The sequence below is a fragment of the Sinocyclocheilus grahami genome, unplaced genomic scaffold, assembly GCF_001515645.1.
Source record: "Sinocyclocheilus grahami isolate Dianchi unplaced genomic scaffold, SAMN03320097.WGS_v1.1 scaffold343.1, whole genome shotgun sequence".
NCBI lineage: Eukaryota > Metazoa > Chordata > Actinopteri > Cypriniformes > Cyprinidae > Sinocyclocheilus > Sinocyclocheilus grahami.
The window spans coordinates 496,065-509,012 of NW_015505522.1; the positions used below are offsets into that span (position 1 = coordinate 496,065).

The window sequence follows — 12,948 nt, forward strand, 5'->3', positions numbered from 1 at the left end:
TGAAGGGAAAGTACAGTAGAATGCAGAAGAAGACATTTCAACACTTCAGCAATTAAAAAAGACACACTAATGTTCGTCTAGAGTAACTTGTGATTATTAGTACGCTTGAACTGCATCATCGAAGCTCAGAAGCAAATAGAACTGGATTAAATACATAAAGGATATTTGTGTTGCATTTAATTATTGCAGGTTTGCGTCATATTCTGAGTTGCATTATTCAAAAACTAAGAAGAAACATAGTTATTTAAACAAAAAAAACATCAAATATGAAATGTAACGCAGGGAATTCTGGGAATGTCAATTTACGGTTATTCACTGTAAATTATACAATTACTTTTTCTTTTTCACTTCTAAAAAACGTATTTTTTTAACAGTATTCTACTGTAAAATTACATTAAATGTAATTACATTTATTCACCGAATATAGTATGGAAATTACTGTTAAAATCACAATCATTGTGGTTTTTTGGTTAATTTTTAAGACTAGATCAGGGTTCCTCAAATCTTGCCCTGGAGGTCCAATACGCTGCAGAGTTTAGCTCAACCCTGATCAAACTCAGCTACCTGTGATTATCTAATGATCCGGAAGACATTGATTAGCATGCTCAGGTGTGTTTGATTAGGGTTAGAGCTAAACTCTGCAGGAAAGTGGATCTCGTGGGCCAGATTTGAGGATCCCTGGACTAGATCAAGAATAGAGAACATTTTTTGAGTGATAAAATCCACACGTGCCAGATCTGAGAAATATATTAGCCTGTAACCTGCTGAGAAAAATATATATATATATATATACACTACTGTTCACAAGATTGGGATCCGATTTTTTTAAGAAGTCTCTACTGCTCATCTTTTTGAAAAAAATAAATAAAAAAAATGCCAGCAACAGTAATATTGTGAAATATAATTACAATAACGGTTTCTGTTTTGATATGCTTTAAAATATTATTTATTCCTGTGATCAAAGCTGAATTCTCATCAACCATAATCCGTGTCACATGATCCTTCAAAAATCATCTTGATTTATCAATGATGTGAAACTCGTGATACTTTTTAACAGATGAATAAAAAGTTGATAAGAACAGCATTTATTCAAAACTACCGTTGAAAGTTTAAAAAGTTTTTTTTTTGTTGAAAGGAACATACTTTTATTCAGCGAGGATCTGCTAAATTGATAAAAAGTGATAGTAAAGACTTACATTGTCACAAAAGATTTCTATTTAGAATAAATCCTGTGCTTTTTTTTAACATTTTATCAAAGAATTCTGAAAAAAGTAACACAGGATCCAAAAATGTATCACAGGTTTCCAGCCACCGCAGCACAAGCGCCACACTTAAAATCACACCTTACTATTTCGTAACGTGTTATCTTCTACTTTAACGCAACGAGTCCCGGTCTATATCGCTCGAAACAGCACAACACGTCTGTATTAATTATGCCAATAAACCATTAGCAGTTCAGCAGCGAACTTTAGCTGTAATTGAGTGTTGTTTCAGTCTGATCGACAGGAGCCGCAGTGAAAATGGTCCCCCATCTACAGCTCAGAAACGCTCGCTCGAGTGCGCCTCGTGTTGTCCTCGCGTCGCTCGTCGCTGCGGTGTGTGTTCGCGTGGGGTTCAGCGGCAGTGCAGAGCTCGATGCGGGGAAATGTGTGGTTTGGGGACCTGGACTGAGTCCTGCTGCTGTACTTCCGGTCAGATATTTCTACATCCAGAGCGTGGACTCAGAGGGACGCAACATCAGCGTGTCTCCCGGTGAGAGAGGTGTATAGAGATAATCATTAAAAATGCATTTCAGGGACAAGCGACTTACACACGAGGACAACAGAAGCGATCTACTGTAGTATTAAAACAACTAAAAACAGATCCAAAAGTAAAAGTTAAAACTTCATAAATGCTACCTATACACATTTTAAAAATAAAGAGATTAAATAAAATTGACAAATGCATGCAACAGAATTTCAAAACGTAACATTTAAATGAAAAAATAAAACTAAAAAATATTCAAAATATTAAAGAACAAAAGGTATGAGAGTATAATATTGATTCTAGCATAACACTAAGCCAAACACCAAAAACACAACAACTGTGTGTGTGTGTGTGTGTGTGTGTGTGTGTGTGTGTGCATCTGTGAGTGTGTGTGTGAGAGTGTGTGTGTCTGTGAGTGAGTGTGTGTGTGTGTGTGAGTGTGACTGTGTGTGTACGTTAGAGAGTGTGTGTGTGTACGTTAGAGAGCGTCTGTGAGTGAGTGAGTGTGTGTGTGTGAGTGTGACTGTGTGTGTACGTTAGAGAGTGTGTGTGTGTAATTTCCATTTAGTTTGTTGAAGTATTAAAATAACTCAAATTAAATAAATCTAAAAACTACATATACAGACATAATGCATTCAGACATAATGCAACTAAAATTCAAATAAATAACAAATACAAATAATACAAATCACATGACAGTAGCTTATCAGTAATCCTAAAAATAACACAACAACTGTGTTAAAAATAAAAGAACAGCTTACTGACACGTATAAGAAATGGTTATAAGAACTGAAACGGAAGCGAAACAAGTAATAGGAAAGAGGAGAAATAAAAAGCAATACTTATAAATATATATATATATATTTTTTATATACCCCAAAATATATTTTTTCAATGTTTTAAAAAAAATATATATAAATTTAAAACATATTTTACATGCATACATAAAAAGGCCAAAAATATACTGGTAGAAAATATATTTATGTAAATGTATTTTGAAGCTTATTTTATAAAAAAAAAAATTGGCCTATATATATATATATAGAAAAAATTTGGCCATTTTTTAAATATATTTTTTAAATATAATTAAAACTATATTTGAAAAAAAAAAAAAAGCTATATATATATATAAGGGTGTCATCCTAAAGAATAAATGTACATCAATCTTAAAGTTTCTGAATGCTCAACTGTACGTTCTGCTGTTTATGAATGCTTTTATTACGGATGAGCAGACTTTAGTTGCTGTTGGTTTGTTCTTCAGTCTGTAGTGCCGTATGTAGTGTTCGCTCCCCTCGTGCAGACTGAGTGTCAGCAGTGTTTATGTGGTTTGTATTCTGCTGGTTTCAGCTGCAGACTCGTTCAGAGTGAAGATATCGTCTCTGGAGCAGCAGTATGTTCGTGTTCATGTCCCAGCTCCGTTAGATCGAGGCGACGGCTCTCTTCTGGTCCGATACAGACTCTACGGAAGCTCCTCGAAGGGTCTACAGATTGAAGTCTTGTATCAAGACAGGCCTGTGGCAGACTCTTCCAGATTTTCAAATAGTTGCATCTCAGCCAAATATTGTCCTATTGTCCTAATTTCAAAAAACGGACCCTTCTGACTGGTTTTGTGCTCCAGGGTCGCATATATTAAATATATTTATATATAATATAAATTATATGAATATAAATACATACATGTAAATATTTTCAAGATATATACTGTATGTGTGTGTGTATTTAAATATACACAGTACACACATATTATGTAAACAAAAACTTTTATTTTGCATGATTAATCGTTTGGCAGCACTACTATGAAACTGCATTATTTGTCTTAAGTGGATCAAAAAAGCACTTTAAACTTTAGCTAATTGCGTTTAAGTCATCGCGTCTAGTTCTTCCTCAGGTGAATTCTTTTAAAGTAGATTATTTCCATGACGAGTACTGTGCCTACTCAAAGACACGGACTCTTTTCTCAGATGTTGTGTGTAATCAGGCCTGCTGTTGTGTCTCTGTCAGGTCCGGTGTATCACGAGTACTGTGTGTGTCCCGAGCGGGATCCGCGCGTCTGGAGCAGCGCTCTGCAGTGTCCCGAGCAGGAGCCGCAGATCCAGCAGGACTTCATCTCCTTCCCCTCCATCGACCTGCAGCGGCTCCTGCAGGAGGTTCCTCAGCGCTTCTCCAGACGAGGAGGACTCGTGCACTACAGCCTGATCAATAACCAGCTGCATCGCCGCTCGCTGGGCCAGTACACCGACTTCAAGATGTTCTCCGATGAGATGCTGCTCTCCCTCGCTCGCAAAGTACGACACACAGCTGCTGTCTTACTTTATAGGGCTGGATTTACTAAACGGGGCACATTAGCGTTAGATCGCAATTGCATAAAAGCACCGATGGGAGGGGAAATTCTGCGGGGGATTTACTAACAAACCATAATGACCAGCGTGATCTTCCATTACCGCCTGCTTTAAGACATGCTTTTTTGGGCGTTAAAGTGCCCCGATTATGGGTTATGAAAGGTTCATGTTTTGGGAGTCCCCAACAACAGGTTGACATGCATGCAAGGTCAAAAAACACTTTGTCTTATAATATGCATTTATTTTTACCTTACTTGCTAATCTGCGGTGATTGGTCTGATTGGGTAAAGCCTGATAAAGCAGTGTTTGTGAGCGCAGTGCTGCTTTGTGTACAGCGTTACTGTGGAAACAGCTATTTTTACTGCTCCAGAAGCGACATCTAGTGGCGAAGAATGAATTTGCATTTTCATTCAGACCAAAGCGAAACGACTAAGTGGGCGTGCAATATGCTAATGTTTCATGTTGACTTCAAGATGAAACGCTTGGGATTCGTTTTAAAAACGACTCGTTTAAATGATTCAGAGTCGACTCTTTCTTATGAGAGACAATAACTTTATACACGGCGCACTTTCAGATTTAAAACTTTGCAGTCTGTCTTTAGTAAATCCTGACAGCACTATTTTAACGCCAAGAGACGTTAAAGTTAGTAAATCTGGCCCTTTGTCTTTAAACACTTTGGTAAACAAAACTTTGGGACCATTATTGCAAATGTGGTATTTATACACTGGTTGGCAGTTCACAAAAGGGTTGATTTATTAGTTTATAAAGCTTTTCATAGTGTGGCACCTACATATATTACTGACTCTGTCGAAGTGTGTTCCAGATCACAGTCTAAGATCTTCTCATGCTGTGTTTTCGGCACACTACACAGTAAACCTAAAGCAATCTGGTGGTGCTTCTCAGTCATTCTGCCCCAAAATGTTTGGAATTGAGGCTCCTAGCTTTCAAGTTGCGTATGAGTCTGAATTGATATTGTGTTCAGGATTAATTCAGTTGCTATTCAGAACTTTTAAGGCAGTTTCTTAGTTTAATTTATATTATTGACCATGCAATTTCACACAATATCAGTGTGTTTTCTTTTCTGCGCCCCTGAGAAGCACTTTGAGTTGCAGTCCATGCATGAAAAGTGCTATATTAAAAAAATGATGATTATTATTATTAGAAAAAAATATTATATTTCATTAAGAACGTATACTATTGTTGTAACAATTGTAAAAAGTTTAATTAAAAATGCACATGAATTTCTTGATATTTGGTACTCCATTTGTTAATGCAATACATTTGCTTATTTTATTTCCATTTTAATTATTTGATTAGGGACCTAAAGTGATGCTATTTTTAATTATCTCTAGTGCAATTTTCAACATTTTTGTTTGATTTTTTTAAAGAATATTTTTATAGTTATATTCTGAATGCCCACTTTTTTTTCAGATTTTTGTGAATATTTTAACTACATTTTTATGGTGATTAATTATGCTATGTTATTGCTCTGTGTGTCCCGTCTCCACCAGGTGAGATTACCGGATGTGGAGTTTTATATTAACGTAGGAGACTGGCCGATGGAGAACCGGAAGGCGGGAGACAAACCCGGCCCGGTGCCCATCATCTCGTGGTGCGGCTCCTCGGACACGCGTGACATCATCCTCCCCACGTATGACATCACACACTCGTGTCTAGAGGCCATGAGAGGCGTCACCAGTGACCTGCTGTCGGTGCAGGGGAACACAGGTATAACCATACCATCATATTCTGATATTTACACAAAAAAAAGACAAATGAAGAATTGGTCAAAAAATGAAAGTTTTGTACATTTTAAAGTTAAATTATTCTATCTAGTGCACTTTGAGAGTTCAGAATTAAGAGCTGCAACTCATGTTCTGAACTAAGAAAACTTAAGTCAGAGAAAAGTGAATTGACTCGTACCTGAACTTTAAAGGGGACTCAACCCTCTTAATATTTATGATATACTGTCTCAGTCTAAATTACACTCACACTGCTGTTTGAGGAAGCCAAACTAATCAGAATATAACAACAACAATGACGGTAATAGCCATATATTGTAAAACAATTGCACTGTAAAATAAATGAAAATTAATATTTCATAGTTATATTATTTTTGCTTTACACTACAGTAGAGAAATTACAGTACTTCCTTCCTAATTTCTACACTTGAAAGATTTTATTTAGATTTTACTTAACGCTTTTATTTTGAAGGAACACTCTGGATATTCTTAACATTATTTCACCAAAAACAAAGAAAGACACAATTTCAGTCCTGTTTCATCAAAAACCAACAGATGGCCTTGGAATTGAGTCACTGAGTGTCTCTGATGCCATCTCGTGGGGAAATATTACATAAAATTGCATTTTATGGTTACAGCCCCTAGAGGGGCCTATAGAACCCTATGGAGATTTTTATCTGAGCAAAACAAGTGAAACATGAGAAATGAGATAATCTTAAGGCAGTTGTTTATGGATTAAAATATATATTGAAACATTACAAAATCCATATTTTGTAATAAAAAAAAAAACTGAATTATAACCTAAACATATGTATATTCATACAATTTCATAAATATGAAATAAATGTATAATATATTCTTTAAAATATAAATATGATATAAACTCATTGGTCTCCACCACATCACTCAAATCTAACCGTGTTAAGTAAAAAAAAAAGTCCCATATACCAGCAGAAACATGAAACATATTATAATGTGTTCTATGAGAGTGTGTGTTTGTGCATGTGTGTGTGTGTGTGTGTGTGTGTGTTTTTCTGCATTGGGGATATTCTGTAGTCTCAGCCCTTTGTTTGGTTATAAATCTTTACTGGATTGTCTCCGATTTTGTATATTAAATAAACAATGCAATGAAAAATGCAGTTCTCTCGTAAATTCCATTCATTCCTATGTGGGTCAAATTGACCCGCGAGGGATACTTTTGTTACTTTTTTTATTGCACCCATTTAAACTCTTTTTTTGTGTATTCCCGGTGCAAGTGTGACCGAAGTAAAGAAATCTTGGACCGGTACGATCAACAAGTCTTTTTGAAAATCATTTTCGGGTCAAAATGACCCGAGGGACAGATTAGGGTTTTAAAAACTACACCTTTTGCCCGGAAGACCTATCGTTTCATATCGTCATGTGACCACGATAATATCGAGACAGTTTTGCTATCGTGATACTGATAATACCGTCATCGCTAGTGTCCAGCATCAGCTGTCTCACTCTCTGGATCTTCTCTGGTTCTCCAGGTCCTGTGTGGTCAGATAAAACGGAGAAGGCATTCTTCAGAGGCCGGGACAGTCGAGAGGAGCGCCTGCGTCTGGTAACAATGTCCAAAGAAAATCCAGAGCTGCTCGACGCGGGAATAACTGCATATTTCTTCTTTCGCGACCGGGAGAAGGATCTGGGAAAAGCACCGCTGGTGGGATTCTTTGACTTCTTTAAGGTAAGAGATGCAGTGGAAAAGCTGCAGGAAACTTAATAAAAAAACTAGGGCTGTCAGTCGATTAAAATGTTTAATATAATTAATTACATGATGTGTCGATTAAGTAAATCTAACTAAATTTGGCTGTGAAATTACCCACAAAATATAATTTAAAGCCATTATTGTGCTAAATGAGAAAGTACACTGAAATAAATAATTAATTGAATTTACTACATTTCTTTAAGGTAAGTGGTTGCAATCAATTTATTTTAGCTACATTTAAATAAACAAATTTAGTTGACTAACTTTCAACATATTTTTTTAATTAAATGTAGCTAAAATAAATAGTTTGCAACCACTTACCTTTAAAAATTAGTATAACTTTTTCAGTGTATCAAGTAGACATTACAAATAGTAGCTTTAAAAGAAATATTTTGAATGAAATGCATTACATAAATGTTTAGGCAGTATTTTTTGTTCATACAGTGACAGTCACTGATAACCAAAACAGCTTAGTTATAAACAAAATATCTACTTTTATGTTGTGCAAAAGTCATACAGGTTTGAAACGACATTACAAGGGTAATTGATGACAGAATTACATTTTATTGGGTGAACTACCCCTTTAATATTTTTTTGTTTCTGAAATGAAATTATATTTTAAATAAGAAACTAAAACTAAAAGCGTTTTTGAGTCATTCATTCATTCGATTCGTGCAAACGGCTGATTCATTCAGGAATTAAGTAAACGGCTCTCTCTTTGAATCATTGATTCACACGATTCGTTCAAAACGCGGATTCATTCAGAAACTAAACACCGCTGTGTCGCTCGGAGATGCGCAACAAATCTGCTGTAGCTTTAAAGGTAATATATGACCCTGCAGCACAAAAGCAGTGTTAAGTCGCTGGGGGATATTTGTAGCAATAGCCAACAATACATTGTATGGGTCACAATTATACATTTCTCTTTTATGCCAAAAATCATTAGGATATTAAGTAAAGATCATGTTCCCTGAAGATATTTAGTAAATGTTCTACCGTAAATATATCAAAACTTAATGTTTGATTAGTAATATGCATGGCTAAGAACTTCATTTGGACAACTTTAAAGATGATTTTCTCAATATTTAGATTTTTTTGCACCCTCAGATTCCAGATTTTCAAATATTGTCCTCTCCTAACAAACCATACATCAATGGAAAGCTATTTATTCAGCTTTCAGATGATGTATACATCTCACTTTCGAGAAATTGACTCTTATGACTGGTTTTGTGCTCCAGGGTCACATATGTTCTGTGCAAAATTGAGCAGAAACACAATATTGTGTTTAAAATATTACACAATATTAACTTCTTATTTACTGAACTGTTGTATAAAATCACATTTGCACTCATGCTATTCGGGACAGAAACGGCACTTATCATATAATATAAATATGAGACAAAAACATATTTTTTGCCACAATATCTTGAATTTCAGGGCATAACTGCATTTATGGATGCATCACATTTGTCAACAGTCAACGGTATGAAATGTAAGATGATGTACAGGTCTGGGGGCGGAGCCAGTGCGTTAACGGCGTTATTGTTTCATAACAAATGAATTAACGCGTTGAACTGACAGCCCTAAAAATGCTTTGTTCTTGTCTTCCAGTACAAGTACCAGGTGAACGTGGACGGGACGGTAGCGGCCTACAGGTTTCCGTACCTGATGCTGGGGGACAGCTTGGTCTTCAAGCAGGACTCGCCGTACTACGAGCACTTTTACACACATCTGGAAGCAGGTGTGCACTACATCCCTGTGAAGAGAGACCTGTCTGACCTCCTCCAGAAGATCCGATGGGCTCAGGTACGAACGCTGACTTCATGTGCATCTTACAGTGGCAACACTGCAAAAGCTGTGTATTGTTTTGTGAGCACACACACACACTTGTGGTTTGATATATGCAGAAGAATGACACAAAGGCAGAGGCTATAGCGAAGAGCGGACAGTCGCTGGTGAGAGATGTGCTTCAGCCTCACAGACTCTACTGCTATTACTACAGCGTGCTTCAGGTAAGAGCCTGTCATTTATACACACACACACACACACACACACACACACACACTACCGCTCAAAAGTTTGGGATCAGTAAGAGTTGTAATGTTTCTAAAGAAGGCTCTTCTGCTCATCAAGGCTGCATTTATTTGATCAAAAACACAGAAAAAAATACGTAATCTTGCAAAATGTTATTACAATATAAAATAATGGTTTCTATTTGAATATCCTTTAAAATATAATTTATTTCTGTGATGCAAAGCTGTATTTCCATCATCATTACTCCAGTATAAAGCATCACATGATCTTCAGAAATCATTCTAATATGCTGATTTATTATTAGAGTTATCAATGTTGTGCTGACAAATATTTTTTGGGAAACTGCGATACTTTTTCAGGATTCTTTGATGAATAAAAAGTTAAAAAGAACAGCATTTATTCAAAATAGTAATCTTTTCTAACAATATAAATCTTTGCTATCACTTATCAATTTAACACATCCTCGCTGAATAAAAGTTTTAATTTCTTTCAAAAAAAGAAAGAATAAAAATGTACTGACCCCAATCTTTTGAACAGTAGTGTATATTGTTAGAAAAGATTTATATTTTAAATAAATGCTCTTCTTTTGAACTTTTCATTCATCAAAGAATCCTGAAAAAAGTATCACAGCTTCCAAAAAATATATGAAGCAGCAGAACTGATAATAAATCAGCATATTATACTGATTTCTGAAGATCATGTGACACTGAAGACTGGAGGAATGATGCTGAAAATACAGCTGCGCATCACAGAAATACATTACATTTTAATGTATATTAAAATAGAAAAATTTTATTTTACATCATAATAATATTTCACCATATTAAATTTTTTCCTGTATTTTTGATCAAATAAATGCAGCCTCGATGAGCAGAAGAGACTTCTTTAAAAACATTAAAAATCATTCTGATCCCAAACCTTTGACCGCTAGTGTATATATATATATATATATATATTAGGGGTATAACTGAACACAAACATGACGTACCTCGGTTTGACGTCACGGTTCGGTATGGTTTCGGTACAGCAGGGGGAAAACTAAACATAAAATTGATTTTTATTTGAATTATTAAACAGTTCAATTATAACAAAAATGTTCTTAGGGATAAAAATGACCTCAGCTTATGTGCTAAACTACAGCCCTTTTACATGACTAAAAAAATGCTGTTTCAACCCAACTTTGGGTCAAATATGGACTAACCCAACTTTTGGGCTAAAAATTGTTGAATGTAAAAATGTAACCCAACAGCTGGGTTAGTCCATATTTGACCCAAAGCATTTTTTAGCGGTTAAATATAATAATATACAGTAAATATAAAACAATAAGCACTCAACTTAAAAAAAAATATTACGCAAACATGTAAATTGCACATAATGCAATTTTTAAATTAACGTCCAAATCATAAAATTTCTATTTGTTGTTGAAATATAGGCCTATTCATTTACGCAGTGGCTGTCATAACTTGTTTCATAACAGATTTATTTAAACACACATTAAATATAACAGGTATACAGGTAATAACAGGTCAAATATGATGAGTATATAGTCTAATATTTCACGAAATTTGAACGTTTGAGCCGAGGCGTTTATACAGCGATCTTCAAAGAGCGTCAAAACATTTATTATTTGAATTTCATGAAAAAAATGTAACATCATTTGAAAGATGAGACTTTGTTTCTTGTCAAAAGTAACAATATATCAAACTGGACGATTCCAGTATGTATATATATATTATATATATATAGCTGAATATTTTATTTATATTATTATTTATTTTATTTCAGATTTGAGCTTATAAAATGGTCAACAACTTCATATTTTTCAACTAAAACCATATTGTTTCTGAGCAAGAATTTCTCATTAATATGCAAAAATGTGGATATTTTTGGACATTTACTGTTATTATTTATTTGAATATATCTTTACTCATTTATCATTTCTTAAAAAAGATATGCAGAAAATGTATGTTTTTTTATGTAACATAATTATGTTGGTTATGATGGTCATCATAACCCATTTCCAAGGTTTTGTTTCAGTACTAAAAACAACTGTCCTGAATGCAATGCACTCGTTTCACGACGCGTTTAACGCTCATCAGCATTGAAAATCCTATAAAAATAAAAATGTGAAAAAGGTCCGTATGAGGGTTAAATGCTTAATGCACACAAAAAGGATTCTTGCATGACAGTATGCCATCGTTTAGTTTGCAGATGGTCACAAGGTCCGTTCTGCTGGATGTGATGTATTTTCTGTGCTTTGACAGACGTACGCAGCTCGTCAGAGCACTCGGCCTGCGGTTCATCCCGACATGGAGCTGGTTCCTCAGCCGTCTGATCACAGCGCTCTGTGCGACTGCCACAGATCTCCAGAGGAGCAGAAGAACGAGCTCTGAGAGCAGCTGCCTTCCCAAAACTCATTCAGTGACACCCAATCAGAATCAAGCAGGTCTGCTGGGAGTGACATGTTTAACAGAGAATTATGTGCATTAATCCCAGTTTTCCCTTTTTTTTTTGCACCTGACTTCTGATGCCTGTTCGTTTACTTTACAGAACAGAACCCCCCCATTATTTATATACATGCAATATTGCTGATTGCCCAGAGAACATCAACACATTCCTAACACTACAATACGTGACGCTGCAGCACAAAAGCAGTGTTAAGTCGCTGGGGGATATTTGTAGCAATAGCCAACAATACATTGTATGGGTCACAATTATACATTTCTCTTTTATGACAAAAATCATTAGGATATTAAGTAAAGATCATGTTCCTTGAAGATATTTTGTAAATGTCCTACCGTAAATATATCAAAACTTAATGTTTGATTAGTAATATGCATTGCTAAGAACTTCATTTGAACAACTTTAAAGATGATTTTCTCAATATTTAGATTTTTTTGCACCCTCAGATTCCAGATTTTCAAATAGTTGCATCTCAACCAAATATTGTCCTATCCTAACAAACCATACATCAATGGAAAGCTATTTTTTCAGATGTACACATCTCAATTTAAAAAAATAGACCCTTATGACAGGTTTTGTGCTCCAGGGTCACGTATCAAACATGCTTTAAAACATTGGATTCTTTGCCGGCTGTGCTGATGATATAGACTAGAGCCTACGCAGCTCTGATGCTGAGGAGTTTTTGACTCAAACCTCCGTCAAAAATCTGTGAACAAAGTGAAGTCTGACTGAAATGACGTTTTATGCGCTTGCCTTAAGCTTTAACACATTCCATTGGTTTCCAGTGTTCGTTTGTGCCAGATCAGCTCAAGCTCATGGGAAAACATTACAGTATTTTACCATTTTGTATGAATTTGTGCTGTGAGAATTATACAAAAACGTGATTTTTAGAAAT

At 35.3% G+C, this 12,948-nt stretch overlaps 1 protein-coding gene across 1 annotated transcript; it reads left to right on the forward strand.

Moving 5' to 3' along the window:
• Positions 1-1,315: 1,315 nt before the first annotated feature.
• On the forward strand, positions 1,316-12,288 carry poglut3 (protein O-glucosyltransferase 3). The gene is made up of 8 exons (XM_016296014.1): positions 1,316-1,752; positions 3,094-3,288; positions 3,748-4,031; positions 5,597-5,813; positions 7,339-7,535; positions 9,168-9,362; positions 9,464-9,568; positions 11,855-12,288. Exons 1-8 carry the CDS (start codon positions 1,521-1,523, stop codon positions 11,981-11,983), a joined length of 1,554 nt encoding a protein of 517 aa, XP_016151500.1. The 5' UTR covers positions 1,316-1,520; the 3' UTR covers positions 11,984-12,288.
• Positions 12,289-12,948: the final 660 nt, after the last annotated feature.

Excerpts from the sequence above, each read along its gene's own strand:
- poglut3 (XM_016296014.1), top strand. The coding sequence starts at position 1,521 with ATGGTCCCCCATCTACAGCTCAGAAACGCTCGCTCGAGTGCGCCTCGT. Across the intron at positions 5,814-7,338 it reads GTCGGTGCAGGGGAACACAG|GTCCTGTGTGGTCAGATAAA; the intron begins GTATAACCATAC and ends CTGGTTCTCCAG. Across the intron at positions 7,536-9,167 it reads GATTCTTTGACTTCTTTAAG|TACAAGTACCAGGTGAACGT; the intron begins GTAAGAGATGCA and ends CTTGTCTTCCAG.